This window comes from Zingiber officinale, chromosome 1B (genome assembly GCF_018446385.1).
Source record: "Zingiber officinale cultivar Zhangliang chromosome 1B, Zo_v1.1, whole genome shotgun sequence".
In the NCBI taxonomy this organism is placed as follows: Eukaryota; Viridiplantae; Streptophyta; class Magnoliopsida; order Zingiberales; family Zingiberaceae; genus Zingiber; species Zingiber officinale.
Window position 1 is genome coordinate 58,606,183 of NC_055986.1, and position 22,431 is coordinate 58,628,613.

At 35.9% G+C, this 22,431-nt stretch overlaps 1 protein-coding gene across 2 annotated transcripts in view; it reads left to right on the forward strand.

Moving 5' to 3' along the window:
* Positions 1-22,431, forward strand: part of LOC121967368 (serine/threonine-protein kinase BSK2-like) — a 56,108-nt gene that overhangs the window by 13,380 nt on the left and 20,297 nt on the right. For both annotated transcript variants that reach the window (XM_042517544.1, XM_042517537.1), the window contains exon 5: positions 14,724-14,829. In XM_042517544.1, coding sequence (XP_042373478.1) covers positions 14,724-14,829 — 106 coding nt within the window. The remainder of the gene's footprint in view (positions 1-14,723; positions 14,830-22,431) is intronic.

The following is a 22,431-nucleotide window of genomic DNA, read 5'->3' on the forward strand; positions in this document are numbered from 1 at the left end:
TAAAATCTAATATAGTTTTCCCTTCCTCATTTCTCGTTCCAAACCCATAACTCCCATGCACTCTTTCATATTCCTCATTTTTCACTTTGACATGTCCATTTAGATCACCTCCTATTAAAATCATTTTATTTGGTGGAATATTTTGTAATATTTCATCCAAGTCCTCCCAAAACCTTGATTTGGTAGCTTCATCTAATCCTACATGTGGTGCATATACGCTAATTATGTTCATAGTTTCTTTCGCCATTATTATCTTAAAGGCTATAATTCTATCTTCTTTTTTAACTGCTCCTACAGCTTCATCCTTTAACAAACTGTCTACAATAATACCCATTCCATTTCTTACTTTATTCTTTCCAGTGTACCATAACTTAAAACCCGAGTTCTCTATCATCTTTGCCTTATTGTCTGTCCATTTTGTCTCTTGTACACACAAAATATTAATTCTTCTCCTAATTATCATATCTACTACTTCTATTGATTTACCAGTGAGAGTTTCTATGTTCCATGTTCCAAATCTTAGATTATTAATTTTCCTATTATATTTGTTCTTATCCAACCTATGGTGTGAGAACTTTTGCCTATTTAACACTATATGAACTCTTGCATATTTAGTACTACACCCGAGTTCTGGAGATGTAGCGGTCCTTGTCAAGACGTTACAGTCGGACCCTGCAATGCGTTCCTTCCGGGGAACAATCTATCATTAGTACAATAGTTTAATGGATCAATTCATTGAATATTTGTCATAGTTTTGACGCTGGCTGTCAACCTAACGCAACCCTCCTCTTTTATCCGGGCTTGGGATCGGCCATGACCGGTTGTCATGCCCAATAGTATGTACGTGGAAAACAAATGAAAACTTAAGTTATGTTCTCAATAACTTCCCATGGATTTTAAAAAAAAAACAGATAACTTTACATCCCTATCTAAAAGTTGTAGACAGTAAAAAAAATTCGTATGAAACAAAAGACTTTCATGGTACTGCACTTGGAGAAGAAATCGGAGAAGGATTTGCCGATAGAAGAACGATCACAAATGAATCGAAAAGCTGTTCAAGGTTCACAAACCAAATCCCTCTTCTGCAAATGAGCCAATCAGCCTTGATCTGTTCCTCACTGCACACCCCTTTTGCACTAATTGCATTGAACGCCTTTTATATAAAAGGCAAGCGATGATAACGTTGCTAATTAAAGAGGAAGATGAAGGGGAAGAGGCGTCACCTTCTTAATTCTAACATCTCCCATCCGTCCAAGTCAATTCACAAAGGTCATCTAGTCACAAAGACTATGTAAAAACATTCAATTCATACTTTAGGAAAAATGGTTCATGTGACTGTAACCATACTGAGCAATTACTATTAAGAAAGTTGTTACACTTCATTGAGCTGCTCTATCAAACCAATCAAAGACATCAATAACTTATTTTTACACCAAATTAAATAATTTATATAAATATCTCTAATCTCTCATAATGATTATTATGTTGAAAGTATGTTCAATATTTTCAATTAATACAATTATTTACAATTATATTTTAAGTATTAAAAAAATATAACTGGTCGACCCGTGAATAAATGTCAAAGATGTAAATAAATTTAATCTTCCTTTTTTTAGCTAGAATCTATTTATTCTAATCAGCCGCTTTCTTAATTATACTCGATAGACCGAATCATCCATAGCTAATAGATACATGTTAAAGTAATAGATATTGATTAGAACTTTAAGTAGACTCACATAGTAGAGAAGTAGGGATCCATTCTTATACTACCGTTATTGTCACTATATCATGTATGAATCTACGATGTTTTTTTCTTTACTAAAAAGAGTATGTTTTTTTTTCAAAATTTAACATTATATGAGTTTTGATCTAGACATACCTAATGTCTAATTTTGAATTCAACTTATGAATTCCAATCTGACCTTTAGTAGATTCAGTAATTGGTGAGTTCATTTACTTTGATCATTATTAATATATAAATCATCTCATTTTGACACAATTATCAAGACGACCCTAACTTATGAGTATGTCTCTATTCACAACTACATAAGCAGTCTCATAAGTAATAATCTTACCTGTATTTATACTTAATAAATAGAAATAATTGTTTATGTGAGTGGACCAAACTCAACCTGTTAGCATGCTGCAACAACATATATGCTGAATAGATCATGATATTTGACAGAGGCTTAAAGACTTTACATATCCTTGAAATGACTCTTTAATACTTAGTAAAATAATCTGTAAGCATAACACGTGTAGGGATATATTTAAGAATTATCTTTTTCTTGTCCACAATATCCATTACAAAATTATACTTAATTTTTATGTGCTTGCCCTTGTTATGATATTTGAGATCCTTAGAAAAAACTATAACAGCTTGACTGCCATATAACATGACTTTTACTATTCTTAGCCATTTTCAAATGCTTCAGGAACCTTTTAACCAGATCTTGCACAACTGCTGCCACAAGCCATATGCTCAGCTTCCATTGTCGACAGCGCTATACTAGTCTGTTTTTTGCTATTTCATGATATGACACTATCATTTAGTAAGAAAGTATAACCAGATGTGGATTTTTTTTTCATCAAGGTCTTTCGCTTAATCTACATCTGCGTAGCCTTTCAAACTCATATTTAATCTTTGGAATCATAGACAATAATCTATTGTCCCTTTGAGATATTTGGATATCCTTTTCATCGCTTTCCAGTGTTTTGGGAAACGACTAACTAAGCCAATAACATAACTTATATCAAGACGTGTACACAACATACTATATTAAACTATCAAGGACATTGACATATGTTTTTTTCTTCATTTCAGTTATTTCTTTAGGAGTTTTGGGATATATACTTTTGCTCAGAACAGTACCTCTCACTGTAGTATTTGTTTAATGTTGCAATGTAACATATTGAAGTATTGTAGCATTTTAGTGATATAAGTCTCTTGAGACAAACTCAAAGGCCTTTTTGATCTATATCTAATGATCTTTACTCTTAAGATGTACTCAATTTCTCTTATATTTATTATATCAAATTGTGATGAAAGTCATGATTTGATTTCTATTATAAACTTTATGTCACTTCCATCTATTAACATATCATCAACATATAATGATAAAATGACATTTTTTTTTTCATTTTTTCCTTTTTAGGTAAACATAATGATCCTCATTGTTCATTTCGAAACCATAAGATTAAATGACTTCATTAATGTGACGTTTGGTTAAATGATGGGAATGACTATGAGTATGAGTTTGATAGTAAGGTGGAATGAGAATAGGAATGGAAATGAAACCCATCTAGTTATATGAGTTTTATTGATTCAGAATCTAGAAATCATTCCCAAATTGTTATTTCCAAATCCACAATCCAAACACTATCTTTAACTATCATTCCATTCCCTCATTCCCAAACCCATCAACCAAACAACCCCTAAATCTTATGTTTTATTGTCTTGATGATTGTTTTAGTTTATATATAGACTTTTTAAGTCTATATACTCTATTATCTTAGTCTTCAATAATATAACCTTCTGCCATGCTATTTAGATTTCCTCATCAAGATTACCATTATGGAAAGTCGTTTGTACATCTATTTGATATAATTCCATGCCAAAATGTGCTACTATAGGTAGGATGACACGTATTGACACAAACTTCACAACTGGGGAGAATGCCTTTTCAAAATCAATATCCTCTATTTAGGTATATCCTTTTACAACTAGTCGAGATTTGTAATCTTCTTGATTTTGAGAATCCACTTATTCCTAATAGTCATTTAGCCCGAAGGAAGATTGACTAAATTCCAAATTTGATTCTTTTTCATAGACCCCATTTCCTCATCCATTGTAACTTTCCATTCTTCTCTAACTGAGTATTTCAAAGCTTCCTCAACCGTTCGAGGTTCCTCATCGTTGGGAGAATCATTAATGCCTCATTCTCAATATGTAACTTTCTCCGATAAATAATTTGATAACTACTTTAAATGTTAGATTGTTGAGAAACTAAATCATTTATCGGTAAATCACTCCCACTAGGTTGACTAAATTCATGCATATCTCGTGATACCTCATCCGCTGATAGAGGAACATTATTGTAAATAAAGGAATGGTCTTATCAACTTCACCTCTTGTTGGGAACTCAGTTTCGATAAAAAATAATATCTCTTGACTATATTTCAGAGATGGTTCTATCTTCCTATTCACCGATGAAGACATAATCCTTAGAAGTATCAGAATACTTTATAAAGATATATTTCTTGCCTGGGTCATAATTTTTCATATTTGTGAGCCTTATCATGAACGTAGTTGATTTCCAAGGTCTCAGATTATTCAAATATGGTTTTCTACCAACAGATATACTTTTTGCCTGGGTTATAATTTTTCATATTTGTGAGTCTTTTCATGAACGTAGTTGATTCCCAAGGTCTCAAATTACTCAAATTCGATTTTCTATCAATCTAGCGTTCATATAGAGCAGATGAAATAGATTTAGAAGACACTCGATTAAGTATATAGGTTGTAGCTAATAACGTATCAACAAATTAGCTTGAGCCATCATATACTTAACCATATCTAGAAGAGTTCGATTTCTTCTTTTAGCAACCTCATTTTGCCTGGAGTTTCAGGGATAGTTTTTTAATAATTTCTTTCTCATCACATATTGTTATGAACTGATCAAGTAAATATTCATCTCCATAGTCAGTGCATAAGGTTTTAATCTTATTCTCTAATTGATTCTCAATTTCGTTTAAATAATTATTGAAGCAATCTAATGTTTCAGATTTATGAAAAATCAAATACACATGACCAAAATATGTAAAGTCATCAATAAATGTAATGTAATAAGAACTTCTTGTATAGTTTTAACATTTATTAGAGCACAAATATCCGAATGAATTAATTGTCATGGTGATTCAGCTTTGATAGCCTTATCAAATGGTTTCCTAGTTGCTTTTCCAGTAAGACAATGCTCATGTATAGACAAGTTAACTTTAGTATGAGTGCCGAGTAGACCCTTTTTAGCTAATTTATTCATTCGTTCTTGTCCTATATGTCCTAATCTAGCATGCCAAACTTTATCATCTACATGAACATTTAAAAAGAAACCATCATTGCTATAATTAATATCTGGTTCTACATCAAGAACCATGAAGCTATTTGATATATAACCATAGCCTATCAAATACTTAGTTCCACACAACGACTATAAAAGTTTGCATAATAACCCAAATCAAGAAGACTAGTAACGGAAACTAGATTCCGTCGAATCTCAGGAGTAGGATATCATATAAAAACAATGTACGCCCACCACGTAGGCTGAGTTTGCAAGTACCAACTCCTTTGGTACCAGACGGTACTCTATGTATATAGCTGGATCATGAGCTACATAGTTCGTTGCTTTGAATCTATAATCTATAATTATAAGAATCAACAAACAACACTGAATTAGTAATATAATGCTCATGGAAAGAAGATAAATATGAATCAACCTTTTTCGGCTCGGTACATTCCCGAGCAAAGCGATCCTTTTTGCTACGGTTAAAACATGTTAGCTGCTTGCTTTTAGGTTTCTTTCCATACTTCCTTTCTCCTTGATTGAGCCTTACCCAACAGGAGTACTAGCTTCTTTTCCCTTTCCCTTTTCTTTCGAGAATCATCTTTTCTTATTCTTGGATCCAGATATTCCAATAGAACCTTTAGCTACAAAAGCTTATCTAGAAATCCTTACGAATTCTATTCTCTCTGTCTCCAATTCAACATGACCTGAGACATTAGTGAAAGTCTTGATACTTTCACTGCGAGTCAGATTCTATTTTATTATTTCTCAAGAATCAGGAAGGGAAGGATAACTGCCTTAACCTGTTTTTCATCTCATGACCGATATTCTTTAAATCCTGAATTATATTGCCATTTCCCTATATGCTGGGCCACGATAACATTTGGATGATTTTTGTAGTTGTCAAACTTGATTGTTAGTTGATGAAGCTTGCATAAACTAACTCCATTGAATTTTTCTCTTAGGGTAACTCAGATGACATGAGCTGATGGTAATGACTCATATTCAAATACTAAGTCGTTTACCATTGAACTAATTAATATCCCTTAGCAGTGGAGTCCTTTTTCTTTCATGCCTTATAGGCATGAAGATCACGTCTATGTTGTGTTGTAGAACCATCGGTAGATTTTTTTATAAATTGATTTATGATTTCTAGAATTTCTTGTTTCTTAAAAACATATTGTATCTTAAGGTGCTATATTTTATAGTCATCTTTATATAATTTCTCTCCCTTATTGAGTTCAGTTATGATATTTGTAGTAGCCATGATCTAACATAAATAAACATATTATTCATTGATTTAGTGTATTTCTTCTGTATATAATGTATGATTGACTCAATACTAATTTGCGTCGGTTTACAATATCAAGTGACAATTGTGTTTCCATTCATCATTCGTACGATCCAATCTAACCAACATTGATTAATTGTATTATACACATCCCATAAAATAAACCTAATCATTATGTGAACAAATTATGAAATAAACTCACCATTTAAATAAACTAATTATTCTTTTAAGACGGTTAACACATAACATTCTCTTTTTTCGTAAAATATAGCACTCGTATATAGCAACAGCTTCTGTCACGCCCCGGAGGAGTCCCTGTCCGAAGAAATTTCGGCAGCATCTCCCCTGTATGGCGGACAATCTGAAACTTTCTACATATCCACATACCTCAGCCACATGCGGCTGGAATAATAGCAGAAATAAAATACAATCACAGACATTCCACGCAGTTTATATAATAAGTAAACAGAACAATAATACTCTGACTCGAAATCAACCCTACTCAACTACACTCGTAAAGCTCAAATCTGATTTTTCCTACTCCACTACACTCATAAAACACAAATCCAACAAACTCACCTCTTCTGCCGTCCAGGCAGGCATGTAGTAAAACATATCGAATAAAAATCCATCAACAAGGACAATCCATACAATTTCCAGGTATCAAACAAAACCAAGTGTAAACATGGTCAAATAAGAAGCAAAACAAAACCAAAAGATCCATAAGTGTTCGGGGTCTTCGGGGACCAGCAACTAGAACTCTCTCCTGACAGCATCATCCTGAAATATAACAACAATGGAGGCGGGGTGAGTCCAACACTCAGCAGGTGCAATTGATATGCAAAGTAAGGAAATAACACCTACCACTAATCATGCGTACAGTCTCTTGATAAAATAAAGGTAAATGCAAATCGAAGTAAAACAGGAGAGAAACTGTACTAACCACGATCTGGGTATCAGGACAAACAATCCGAGTGGTATAGAAATCCTGTATGCATGTCAAACATAGGTATCCAAACAATATGCAGCATATAAATGCAGCAAACACAAACACAAGCAATAAATGCATCATGCATATGATGTCAATGTCATGGTCACCCCGATCGACGCCACCACCAACTCCCAATGAAGTGGGACCGAGTGGGTAGACGGCGTGCACTCTGCATCACTACTCCCGATGAGTGACCGGGGATCTGTCGGAATACACACATACTCCTACCCCAAATCATAAACGGGGAGCGAACGCTCATCTCCCGACACGATGACGGGGGGTCCCTAACGTACACGTCACACACTACCCATGAGCGGACCAACGGAGCACCTAACTACCAAGCTGCGTCACGCTACCCACGAGCGTCAACAACGGAGCACCGAATAGTGATGAAACTCGACAATAATGGAGCAATCTATCACACAGCATGCAATCATGCGAATGATGCATGACACTAAGCATGGTAATATACTAAACCAATCTATGGACATATAATGATGTGCACCATAGTGAACAAATCATAACAAAGTACACTGATCAAATAAGGTATCAAACCTAGGTCCTGAACATGGTGAATCATGGTTATATCACTACCCCAGCATGTGTAATCAGGTACATAACAACACGAAATGCAAAACAAACAATCAATCAAGCAGGTAACAGGTAATCGGGTAGTGATTAACCGTAACAAATGAAGAACATAATTAACGCAACTTGTTAATTTCATTACTATGCATATCAAAGACAATAAGTCAAAAGTACCCGCCTCCAAATAACAAGATCCAAATCGGTCCAAATCCGACGTCGAGATGCTCGTCTCGCGTCAAAGTCCTGTGATATCAATATGTATATTTTACTTAGCTACAATCCAAAGAAATGGTTAAATAAAATCCTTAAGGCTAAATTAGGGTAAACCTAATCAACCTAACCATCCAAATTAGATCCAAGACTCAAATCCTCTATTAAGGTTAACTCATTACCTCTATTCACAGCCTTGTTACTGCTGGTGGAATACGACCCAAGGAGTTCACCACTGAAACTGGATCATCGGAACCGTGAATTACCCGCAATCAGTATTAACCTAAGTTATACTAACCAGACAAGAATAAAAATCTGATACAAATCATACATACCCCATTTCTGTGCCAAAAATCCCTTCCTCTCTAATGATCGGCAGCCAAATCTCTGCCGGCAATGTCACCAAATCTAGCCGTTGACAGAATCCACAGCCTACTAACGTCAACAGATCGAAGATGACGGCTTGGATCGGGAAGAGGGCATCGGCTCCTTGCTCCTTGCTCCTTGCTCCTGTCCGAAACCAAACGCGTGCAGAGGTGGCAGTGGACCGAGACTAGGGCACGGAAGCACAAAATCTCCAGCAATGGTCGGCACTACTCCGTGCGGCAGCGACCACAAATCGGGATCTAGGGCACGGTTCTTTGCTACCTGAGCACAGCAAGATCGGCAAATGTCACGAGCTCCGGGAGGAAGAAGCTTGGGTTGCCGAAGGGATAGGATCGGGTGCTAGTCAAAAGAGAAGAAACTCCGGGATGCTCGAGACGGTCATCGGTTGAACTTCAAGAGGCGCTTCAACCATCGGCGCTGGAGGAATCGGTGCCGGAGAGGAGAAGAGGAAGAGGGGTGCTAGGGCACAAGAGAAGGAAAGGGAAGAAGGCAGTGGTACCGGCTCGGGGAGGAAGAAGGAGAAGAGAAATGCCGTGGGCGCGTGCGGTTAGTGCAAGCCGTCAGCGCGAGAAAAGAAGGGAAGAGGGCGCGCGGGGGTTTCGGCGAGGAAGAGAGGAAATAAAGAAAAAAGAAAAAAAAGGAAAAAAAGAAAAGGAAATATAAAAATAGACATTTCCTCGCTTAAATGGGTAGCCTAAACAGACTTTCCCCGGGCTCCGCTATTATCCCCGTTAACTCATCCATACGAGCTCCGAAAAATTTCAAAAAATTCCGGAAAATTCCCCTATTAAAATTTCGCCTATTTTCCGGTATTTTACCGTTTCTATTACATTATTTTCATAAACTAAATGAGCTAATACTGTTTGTGCATAACGACAGTAAGAACAATAAAACTCCAATAAGCTAGATAAACTAACATTACTTTCACTAGGAGAGACACTAGTGTAGTGGTCAACATTATCCCTTTTATCCTAGACTTGGTTGGGACAATCTCAGGTATGCCAGCTTCAGGATTCTCCATTTGGTTTATATTTAGATCCTTTTCAAACTTTTCAGGATGCTCCTCAAACTTTTTAGGATCCTCTTGCTCTACATGGTGAAGTAGCTCCACACACGACTTTGTATATGAGGTACGCCCTTCAGAGACACCCATATATGGTGTGCTACCACCTTGGGATACTCCGGCAATGATCGAATGCCCGATCCTGTAATTATCCAGGATTAGAAACTCTTCCTGCTTGAGTTTTTAGAATAATTGGTCGAGCCGTCTAATATGTCCTCCGACTTCGTATTCCGGGTCATATTTTATCTACTGAATTGGCTCCCTTAGCTCGTTCCGTCGCACGTCGTAATGAGTCATCATGTTAGTACGAAATTGATAAATCAGTAACAAAATTGGTTCAATTCAATTCATACATATGCATAGAACAAATACACAAAATTCATAAGTAAATAAGAAAAATAAATTATCTTTATTTGAGGAGCTCCAGTTGACTGATACACTGCACCAGTCAATTGGGAAATTGGATTTTGAGCATTAGCTTGATCCATTATCTTCGTTAGAACTAATCTAATTGGATAGGAATCCCTTATATCTATGTACTATTGTTGCTTAACCTAAGTCCTTTTAATTTAGACTTAGACCTATTGATTAAACAAGACTCATTTGATCAATTCTGACCCATTGGACAATCTGTCCCAATTTTTATCAAATCTGGTCCGTTAAAATAAATCTGGCTCATTTGATCAGATCTGGAAAGATCCGGCCCAATAAATCAAACTGACCTATTAATTTTGATTAGCCCAGACCCATTGGATTAAACCATCCCAATTAGATACAATCCGGTCTGATTAAATGAAACTGATCTGGTTAAACCAATTAATGGTTTGAATCAGACCGAGGTCAAAAAGAACCAACCTGGTCGGGTTAAACCAACTAATGATTTGAACTAGATCTGGATCTGATTGGACCAACTTGGTCGGGTTCAAATAAACCAAACTGATCTGGTTTAAATGAACCAGACCGGTTCTTTTTCTCTAAACGTGAACCCAAGAAAAACTTTCACGTTTTTCCTTTTGTTTTGATTTTTTATTTTTAAAATCAAAATTTTCCTCTTTTGACGAATACAAGTTTTTTAAAATTTTTATCCAATCACCGACCTACCGAGGTAGTCGTCGACACTTTCCGATGTCGAACATATGTTGCTTGTGACTTCCTGCGTCGCTACATAGCTCTTCTCCGATGTAATTCTGCTGTGATGCGGTCGTCGGTGCGCCACACATTCGCTTGAGCGATTTCTTCTAGTCGAACATTACTTGCTCTGATACGTATACAGAAAGAAATTCATACGAAGCAAAAGACTTAGAGTGTTCTGTGCTTGGAGAAGAAACCGGAGAAGGACTTGATGGTGGAAGAGCAATTACAAACGAATCAAAAAGTTCTTTAAGGTTCACGAACTAAATCCCTCTTCTGCAAATGGATGAACCAACCTTGATCTATTCCTCACTGCACACCCTTTTTTGCACCGATTGCCTTGGACGCCTTTTATACAAAAGGCAAGCCACGATAATGTCGCTAATTAAAGAGGAAGATGAAGGTGAAAGGGGCTTCTTAACTCAACAAAAGTATTGTATGTGACAAATATTGACGTGGCTATCATGCATGTTAACAATCACCCTACAACTTGACTATTTGCAATGCATTGTTGGTCTAGTTTTGTGGAATGAAATCTGCCATCTTCAAGAATTGGTCTAACACTAAAAAAGATTTGTGGCTTTAGCTAATCCACACAAACTTAGAAAATGAAGTTCATGCTAATACATTTTAGTGTCCTTGGAGAATGAAAAACAATGCTTAAAGACCTATGTATTGCCTAGTTACCTTAGTTGTCTGACGCATTCAACTTTGCAATACAATCCAAGAAACATCCTGTCGCAATAAAGATTAGTAAAATCAATCTAACATGAGACCAATGATCTTAAACATCTTGTCACAATGAAGACTAGTAAAATCCATCTAACATGAGGCCAAGGTCTTATCTTTTCTGCAGCATCTAACTAGTGCATTTCAAAAACAAGAAAAAAGTGCCTAACTGAAGGCCTACGAATGCATAAATGTGTAACTTCAAATTGGTAATCATTTCTAACTATGAAATTATCTGAATCACAATGAATCTCATCACAAACATCTTAAAAATTTGTCCAAATGTTAGGACAAGAGGCATGCTTATCCTTAAGGCAATCAAATTCTAGACAATCGTGTTCATTGCATAATGTAGATATAACACAACTTGGTGCATCAACGAATTTGTTATTTACATAAGGTCAATGTTTTAGAATATAAGTGTATTCCTGGAGATGCTAGACCAACCTAGTATGCTTGACCTCCTAGCATCTTCTGAGATGGAATACAACTTAGTGCCTTGCGGTTAAAATGGAGGATGAACTCATGTAGCATCATGTGATAGAAGGTAGTAATGCTAATGTCTAAGGGCTTCTATGATAACAGATGCAATCAAGTGCCCTTCTTGTCTCAAAATTCCTCCTATCCCTTCCCCAAATGCATCACAAAATACCTTAAAAGGCGTGCAGACTTAAAAATATTTATGAAAGGGAGCTTTATTTATCTTTCTTTGATCTCCTGAAAAGGTTGTGGAGGTGGATATAACAATCTAAACTCTCCTTTCTGAAGGCAGGTTGCTATAAGAGTTGTAATGATGGTAAAGTTCTTAATAAAACATCTATAGAAAGATTTGAGGATATAAGGTTCGGGCTAGTCCTTGAGTTCCTTAATTATCTTGGGTTTGTTAAAATGATCTCTGCTCTCTTTTGAAAAAATAAATTAGAGGAAAGGAACCTGAGGTTACAAGGAACACTCCTTTAGATAAATAACAACTTATAGTATCAAGGACAAGACAAATGTGTTCCAAGTCAGTGTGTGAGTCTTGCTTTAGATTAGGATCTTATTAAAATCAATTACGAAGAATTTCTCTATACAAGATTTAAGAACTTGATTACCCAAGTTACAGTATTTAGATGGGGTAGGCTACCTAGTGACATTGTTTGAAGCCTTCAGCTGAGGGGTTGTTGGTCCCAAGTTATGGCAATCCTAGAATTGTGTAGGTTCATGAAGAGGTAAGTGGAGTGAAGGAGGGAACATTGATAGTATTTAGTCATTTGGAGTATTTAGCTGACTAGATCATGTTAGTGAACTGAAACTTTTTGTTTGCACAACAATCGATTGGATAAAGCTTCCACTTGACTAGAGACTTGAGTGGTTGGCTGGATGTCTCTCCAGTAGACTATACTATAGCCGTTGGCTTTTAACTGAAATATTTGCTTGAAAACTCGACTGAAGGGACATTCTAGTTGACTAGAGGTGGACAGAATGTGATTATTGGAAGCTTTTCTATATAAATTTTTGGGGGACCTTTAACCTTTAGAAGGGTGAACAAAACATTTATATATTCCTTTGATCAAGCGCTAACAATGCTTAAAGATCTCCAAGGGCTTGCACCCAATAACTCTTATGAAGGGGTGATTCTGTTAGAACATTTTAAGAATGATGCACCAAACAAATTATAGGTTATGGATTATGAGCAGTGTCTCCGAACCATGGTAAAATGTTGTTTGTTTATCTTTATTTCCGTTTTGTATTCATATTCTTGGACGAACAAATATAAAGGAGAACTCTCAAACATAAAATGTTTTGTCTTTGTTTTTGCATGAGATTTGCAATTAATAAGCTTTGTGTAATCACTCTCTCCCCCTCTAGCTGAACTCATATCCATAACATTGATAGTACTAGATAGCCTGCATGGAAACTACATTCATGGAGCTTTTATTGTGACTACGATTTTACTTGTTTCTGAACTTCACATCAATATGGATGATTGTAGTGCACTCCCATGTATCATTTGACATGAATGTGGACAAGATGAAACACACTATATGAAGCCCTATAGTATCTTCCTCACCTTCCACAGTCTCTTGGTCCTGAGTGTTCTTTGCTCAATATCTACCTTGGGCTTTGGATTAGACCTAAACCTTGTATTCAATCCCTTTCACATTGTAAGACCATCTTTATGCTAGCTTTTCGCAAATCCAGAAGTACTGGAGCCCACCACTTGAGCATTTTATTTTTTCTGGTTTTAAGCAGATTGGACGCTGAGTTGGGATCTAGGCAGCTGCTAATCTCTCTCATGAATGGGAAAGGGAACTCGACTTGTGGAGTTGATTGACACAGAGGAGATATAGCTTGTGTCAGGAGTATCAGTTACACTAGAAGAAGGTTGGCTATGGGTGGAAGAAGATTTCTGCTCATGGTGAGGCGATGGTGGCTTCATTGCTGTGGACAGTGCTTGGGTAGGAGAATAAGGTCAGTGGTGGCGATGGGCACTACTCGCTCTCTTGGTGAGTTCAAGATCTCATTTCAATTTATGTGGATTCAGCAAGGAGCGTCTCTCATGAAGTCAAAGATGGGGCATTCACATACTGTCGCTGACGTCAAGCATCACAAAGGGAAGAACATGGACTACTGGAGAGGTGGCAACACTCGATCAGAAGGGTCACCACATTGGTGGTTCACAGGAGGTGCTGTGTTGTTTTGCTACCTTCTGGTGAATGAGAATAACAGAGTTGAGGAGTTGTAGGCATTGGGTGGATAGGGACTAGTGGGCGGGAGAGGAAGGAAACAAATTATCAAATTGAATAAAGTTTGGCTCTAATACTAATCAACACAACACAAACAATTTGATACGATGCAATATTGAAATGCTTTGACACCAATTGACATAACACCATGGAACATAAACCTACAGCTAGGGGGAATCTCACATTGAGACATTGTGACACTTGTATAGGTTTGATCCTATAAAAACTAGGATACAAATCAGTAAATTGGGAAATACAATAATCTTATTAATTGCCCATCCAAAATGAATGATACCAAATTATCATATCAAACAACTTAAATTTGATTTCCAAATCTGCATCAGGCATATTACCTAGAAAGAAAATATTGTCGAGCCAAAGGCTTGGAAACTTGGTGCCAACTAAAAAAAAATAGAAAGAAAATATTGTCTTTAGCAGCATCTAAAATTTTGTCCTAGATTGTATTATCTTTGAAAGTAGTATTGTTGTTATTCTGTATGCTATTCACTTCAATGTTTATGTCAATTTTCTCTTTGTTTGTCAGGATGGAGATCCTCGCTTGTCTAGCTTTGGTCTCATGAAAAATAGTCGAGATGGAAAAAGTTATAGCACTAACCTAGCTTACACTCCTCCTGAATTCTTGCGAACTGGTAATTCTAGTCTGTCTTAGTTTTGCTGAGATTCAATTGATCTTATGAACTTCCCTTTTTGTATCTAGACCACCAAAATTAATTTGATATTTGTGGGATCTGCATTTTGTTGATTCCATAAATCTATGGAACCAGAGATGGGTTGGATAAACGTCTAGAGATCAACAAAGAGATCTTAGCTATAGAAACTCAAATGGTATATTGTATTTTTGCAAAACTAAGCTTGTAGTACTGGAAAATGATCTTACTGCATAGCATATACTTTATGATTAATTATATTATACTTATTTTTTAAAAGCCGTGATTTGTTTTCTTTGCTCCAAATATGCCAGGTGACTCTTTGCTTGCAAGTTTTTTTTCCCGTTTCTATGCATTCTTCCCATCTTTTATATAATTTTATGCACTGCTGTAATGTATTAAATTTGATAACATATGTAATTATATTATACAGTTAGCAACTAATATATTTTTACATATATCAAGAACAGATGTATTTCTGCACATATATAGAAAATGTGATATTTAAATAAGGCGGTTTTTGCCATTTTTCTCTAAATGTACAATGTTGAAGGGACTCTCCTAAATAAATGAAAAAAAATCCATTTGACTCGAGTCAATCCACAACTTTCCTAACTAAAAAACATGGTCCATTAATTCTTAAGCCAATCTAATAGTGGGAATGAAAATATGTTTACAATCATAAGTGAACAAGTAATAATTGATAAGGAATTACTAAACACATAACCACCACAAAAGATATCACACATCACATTACAACGAAGAAACAAAAATCACAACAATTGTAAAATTCATACTCTTAAAATTTATGTACAACAACAAATTCTTATCCCACTAGGTGGGGTCGGTTATTTATATCCTTTTATGCCATTGAACTCTATCTTCTATTATATTATCATCTATATTATTTAAATGAATTTTATTTTATTTTATTTTTGTTAACCAAGTCTTTTTTGATCTTCCTCGTTTGACGTGCGTATTTGTCATAGTTTTACATTGCCTAACTGGAGCATTTATTGGTTGCTTAAGTATATGTCCGTACTATCTTAAATGCGTCTCAGTAGATGCAATTTTGACTTTTTCTCTAATGCTCTCATTTCTTATTCTGTCCCTCTTCATATGTCCGCACATCCACTTTAATATCCTTATCTCTACAACTCTCATCTTTTGTTTATGTGCTTGAGTTATAGCCCAACAGTCAACACCACTGATTGCTGTTTTGTAGAACTTCCTTTTAAGTTTTAGAGATACTTAATGATCATATAAAATACCAGACACTCTCCTTCATTTTAACCATCTTGTATTTTATGTAAGATATCTCTCTCAATCCCTCCATTGTTTTATAAAAATGATTCTAAATACTTAAAGCCCTCAGTTCCATACAACTTATCTCCTATTTTAATAATGTCTCGTTATCTCTAATATTGCTCAACGTAAATTTCATATATACTATTTTTACTCTGCTACGTCTAAAACCTTTCACTATTAGTGTCTCCTATCAAAATTCTAGTTTAACATTTATTGTTTCACGTATTTCATCTACCAAAATAATATCATCTGTAAACAACCACGGTACTGTGTTTTGAATGTGTCTAGTGAGTTCGTCCATGATTAGTGTCAAAAGATAAAGATTTAGAGCTGATCATGATGTAATCCTATCTTTATTGGAAATGCTTCTGTTAATCCGTTTGAAATCTTTACTCTGGTCGTTAGATGCATATATTGTAAAATTCATGTACAATATATGCTATGCTAACATCTTTTTTTTAGAATTCTTCACCAGGGAGCTCCACGGTCACTTGGAGTATGCTTATGTGGCTGCAAACTTTATCAAAACATTTCCGCGGACTTTGGTCTCCTAATTTCCCTCTAGGCACTTGGAGCGTGGTCGAACTCCAATCTTGATTGCCTCCAACGGATCGCTGGATCACATATCTCCGCCACTTGGAAGCCTTCTCCGGACGTCGAGGTCGATTCGCTCCTCTCTCAGTCACTTGGAAGCTGTTGACTCCGTCGAGACTTATCCCTAGCTAGTCGTTTGGAACCGTCCAAACAACTTCTCTACAAGATAAACTTAGTAAGAAATAGTAATATAAAGACAAACTCACTTACCTTTGCTAGATGTTCAACTCTCAGTTGACCGACCCATCTAGACTTGTTGCCAAAACCTCAGCTGACTTGCTTGGACTTTCTTTACCTAGTTCCTAATTGGGTCTTTCTTGCTTGGTTCCTAACTAGTCTTCTCGCCTGATTCCCAATCAGGTCTTCCTTGCCTAATCCACTAGGGCTTCCCACTGCCTTATTGCTTCCGTTGCCTAGTCACATTAGGATTTTCCGCCACTTGGTTTCCAACTTGGACTTCATCATTGCCTAACCCCACTAGGTCTGAGCCATTCCTGAATTTCCAACGAGGATTTTGCCTCTTTTCAAGTTATTTGCATCTGCAAACTTGATAAAACTATCAGATCACAAATAACATAACTTTAAATTTAGTCATACATCAAAACATAGGTTCGATGTGGTGCTCCCAGCACCAACATAAGTTTGTACACTAATTCGGTTGTTGACTTTGTATCTCCATTAGACAATTTTACACATAGCAAAAACACTAAGCTTAATATACACTAGAACAAAATTTGGTGCTCATCACAATAGTTTTTGATTTCTTGGATTTAACATTTTTCCGTCTATTATTTGCATTGCACTTACTCATCTACTTATCTGAATGAATTACCTTTAACTTTTTTCACACATTCATAAATTTATGCAATGAAAGAAAAGAAGTTGCAGGCATTGTGATTCCAAGTCCTAGAAAATCCTTTTCTGAGTGATGAATCATGCTCAAAGGCATATAGACTCTATATAAAAATGAGAGTTCTTGCCTTTTCAACTATATTCTTGATCTTTTTTTTTCTTCTACCAGGTTCCTCAAGCATTAAATCAACACTACAAGCTACAAGGACCAAAATGTTTGGGGATATGCCTCTTTCATTGATCTTCCATACTAAATTTGTAGCAACATTATTTGCCACTATCTGCAAAACACTTTCTTCCTTGAAATCTTATTTAGCAATCATCAACAATAAGGCTGTGTTTGGTAGGGGGTAATCTGCCTTGTAATGTAATCCAGATTACATTACAAGGTTGATTATTTTGTTTGGTTTAATTTTAAACTTGTAATGTAATGTAATTTGGATTACAAAAGGTAGTGAAGATTTGTAATCTGGATTACAAAACAAATACTATGTAATCGGATTACATTACGAGGTTATCGTTTAACCAAAATTTAAATGTCGAATATACCCCTAGTCCACCGTGGCTATCATCCACTGCCGTCGACGACCACCGCCGGTCGTCGGCGACCACCGCTGGCCACCATCGACCACCGCCGGACGTCGGCGACCACTGCCGGCCGCTGGCCACCACCGCCGTCGGCCGCCGGCGACCACTGCCGGCCGCCGGTGAACACTGCCGGCCGCCGGCGACCACTGTCGGCCGCCGGCGACTACCGCCCGCCGACGTCATCGCCACTGCCGGCGACCACCGTCGGCCGCCGGCGACTACTACCGCTGACCATCACGGCCATTACCACCGACCACGGTTTATAGGATGAACCGGGAAGATTTACGGCTTATTGCCGCCACCGTCGATGACGACGGTGATTATCGCGAAGCGACCGCTCGCCAGAGCTTTCCCTTTGTCGGGCGGAGGAGGCCAACGGCGACGACCGTTGGTTGCCGCAGGATATTTTTGTCATTTTATAATAATACGAATTACATTCTTTATAAAAAATAATGGACACCAAACAAAAGAATGTAATCATCCTTGTAATCAAAGATTACATACATTACATTATCAAACATAGTAATGTAATCAAGATTACATTACATTACATTACAAATTTGATTACATTACAAGCAAGATTACATTACACCCAACCAAACGTAGCCTAAATAACAATGTATTCAGTTGTGTGAGAGGTCTCAAATGCATTAACGAACTTAAAGAAACTTATACCTAATTCACAATTTATGCATTAAGTTCATAATGCTTTTACCCAAGGTTTAAAATTTTGATCTGTGCCGAAGTTTCAGTCCCAGATCGGAACGATACGGTTTCGGTATTATATCGTGCCGTGCTGATACAGTTTCGATATTTTTTTATTTATATATAATAATTATTAAATAAATATATTTATTGTATATAATTTAAAAATAAGTTATATATTGATTTTATATAAGTTCTTTATTATTGAATTATTTAATATTGTTATAAAAAACAATTAAATATAGTTTTCTTTAAAAAAACAATTGATGTATAAATAACTCGAATTAAAATTGATACATCATAATATCATAATATGTTACCTTACTAAAAGGAGTGGCGTGAATCAAATGGAAGCATGATTCTTGTAATATTTTACTTAAATAACCTTTATAGTTCTCCAATGTCCAAATTAAATAATCATAATTATATAAATTAATACAAAATACAATTTTATATATAATAATCATATAAATTAACTAATTAATTAATAAATTAATAATTTAAATAATATATATTTAAAGTAGTAAAAAAATTAGAATATCAATTAAATATTAAAACAGTAAAATAATATAAAATAATTTAAAAATATATAAAAGAATATAAATTTGAATTATTAGAATTTTTATAATTTTTTTAAATTTTTAAGAATTTAAAATAGTAAAAATAGTTTCAGAATATTATTTAATAAAATTTAGTATTTTTTAAAATTTAAAATTTATTTTTTATATTTTATTGGGATAATTTAATTAGGGTTTATGAAAGCCTCTTTAAAATAACACAATTAAATGAGAATTATTTAATTTATTTAAATTGTAATTTTGCACAGTGTCCCGCGACCTGCGACCCACGCCCGCGACGCCTCCGACGGCGCCGGAGGAGTCCGGCGGCGCCAGAAGCGTTAGTGACGTTTTCGACGTCGCCAGAGACGTCGCGTCGCGACGCCTCTGGTGCCTGCGACGCGCTTCAAGCGCTGCGAACCTTCCGACGACGCCGGAAGCTTCTGGCGACGCTGTTCCCGACTCCTCCTGGCGCGTGACGCAGACGCACGACACGACGAAATCTTCACTATTTCGGTGCCGGTTTCGGTGCGCTGGAGGAACGGTAAGTTCGCCCGTTTCGCCCAGCACGGAATGAAATTTTGAACCGTGCTTTTACTCTTTTATTATCTATAAATGAGTTATGATAGTACAACCAATTCACTTTAAAGCATCCTTGAGATGGCAAATATGTTTCATCCTTGCCATTTCTTTCTTAAGCAAAGGTTTACCAAGCTAATAAGGAGTTGGAACTTATAGCCTGGACTATATTGACCAAACTGCCCATCTTTGTCTAGCCGGTGAGCTCGCATTAGAAATAATTTGGTCTCGTATCAATAACATCTTAATCAAGGGGGAGTTTGTAGAGGCTACCAGGACGACGGAGTGGCTCGGGCATATGACTTCTTTAGATATCCCAGTCCAAAGAAGGTATGAGCACGAATGGTGTGGAAGACTTACTTGCATCCTAGTTACATCACCACTTGCTGGATGCTGCCCTTGGGGCGTCTTCGCATAAAGACATGCAGGAGTACTTCGAGGATAGATAGTGCACATTTTGTCGACAGGTGTTGGAGACGTAGGATCATTTGTTTTTTGGGTGTTCCCCTATCGCTGAGTTATGGAGGAGGTTAAGAGACTGACTTTATATGTTACAGGAGATGTCCATTTCTCTAAAGGGTGTTTGGGAGATGTTACCATGGAAATAGGGTATTAATGAAGGCTTGACAATTGACTTTGTCTTCATTAATATACTATGTATGGAGAGCTAGAAATAAATGTATCTTTAAATGAGCAATTGAATGTTGAGCGGATATTCAGGAGTGTGAGTATACATATATACAAGTCTTTAGGGATGTACTATGTTTGTCTCAGATATAAGTATCCACTATAGACCACCATTTTCTGTACTCTTGACCCATGATATGATATTTTTTCTTATCCAAAAATTGACCCATTGCCTCTACGATAGTGTTGAAAAACTTCAAGGTGCTAAATGAACTCGAATGCTTAGTTCATTAAATCATCTAACATGTTGGTTGATTCCCTTTCTACTTGACAAATCTATTCTTTATGCTATTTTGCCTCGATCACTATCGTGATTGATCCTTTAGTTTTTAGCTTTTGACTATCTATTTTTTGGATTTTCCTATTGATGCCCCCGTAGGTATTGATCTCTGCTCTCTTTTTCTTCAAACAACTTTGTCATGTCATTCTTCTTTTCTATTGGCTTCATGTATTCGAAACTAACCTTCTTGACTTCAGAGGTTACCTTTTGACAGCCAACAATAGCAACCAGCAACATTACCTTGAATATGAGCCTCGAATAAAACAATGGTAAAAAGAACAAAAAAAAACAAATAAATTGGTCAAAAAAACATTTGGTATCAGTATGAAATTAAATGATGAAAAACATAAGAATGGATAAGAAGAATAGACAATTGATAATGGAGAACCCACCTATAGCAGAGAAAGAAGACTAGATGACTGCAAATGACCGTTGGTCGTAGAGATCAGATGAAAAAGGGGTAGCCGAATGGGTCATCATACATTTTCTATGTTAGGTGAAAAGAAATGACTAGGAATTGAGGAGTATGGAATAAGAATATGGCTAGAGGTTTTTATTTTATCAAGTAAACCTGCCTGAATTGCCTAGGCAGGCCACTTGGGTCGCCTAGGGTGCCAGGTTGGCTGCCTGAATAGCCTGCCTAATGGGAATCACCCACTGAGTAGGTGAGGCAGTCCCCATCTAATCCTCCTAGGCAGCCATGTAGGAAGCCTCTCAGAACTATGCTAGGGTGAGATTAGAAGGAAAAGGAAAGTCATTGTGAGTGAAAAATGGAGAATGTTTTGCCAAAAGAAGGGAGACAAACGAATCATGTGCATGGGCTCTTTTAAATAAGAAAGTTATTACATATTTATGCTAACTTGTTTGAGTGTATGTGTTGTGTGGCAACAAGTGGCCACTTAGTGTCCTATGAGCCATAAATATAGTAAATATTGGCACAATATATTTATAAATGTGTACAGGGAAAAAAGCTGATGATGAAGTCTACTGTTTATTAACTGTAAGACATTAATATAGAACAATGAAAGATAAATGTAATGTACAATTGGTTATAATAAGAATGAAAAGTAAAGAATCTGGAATGAAATTATAAGGTAATATGCAAAAATATCCAAAATTTACTAACTGTTTATAAATATTTTTAATAGACAATTTATTAATACATAATGTCTATTAGTATGATCATTGTATTAAATACAATAAGTATTAATATGCCACACTGAAGGCATCTTACAAAACTATCATTGAACATTTAGATTTTATAATATTTGAGGATATATTATATAATAGTTTTAGTATTTTTCAAATTTGATATATATTAAATTTATACATATTATTGATGATTAGAAGAAGTTTATTTACTTTGTCTTTGATTGCCTAATTAAAATCATAATTTTTTATTTTAAAATTATTTTTGAAACTCTAATCCTACAA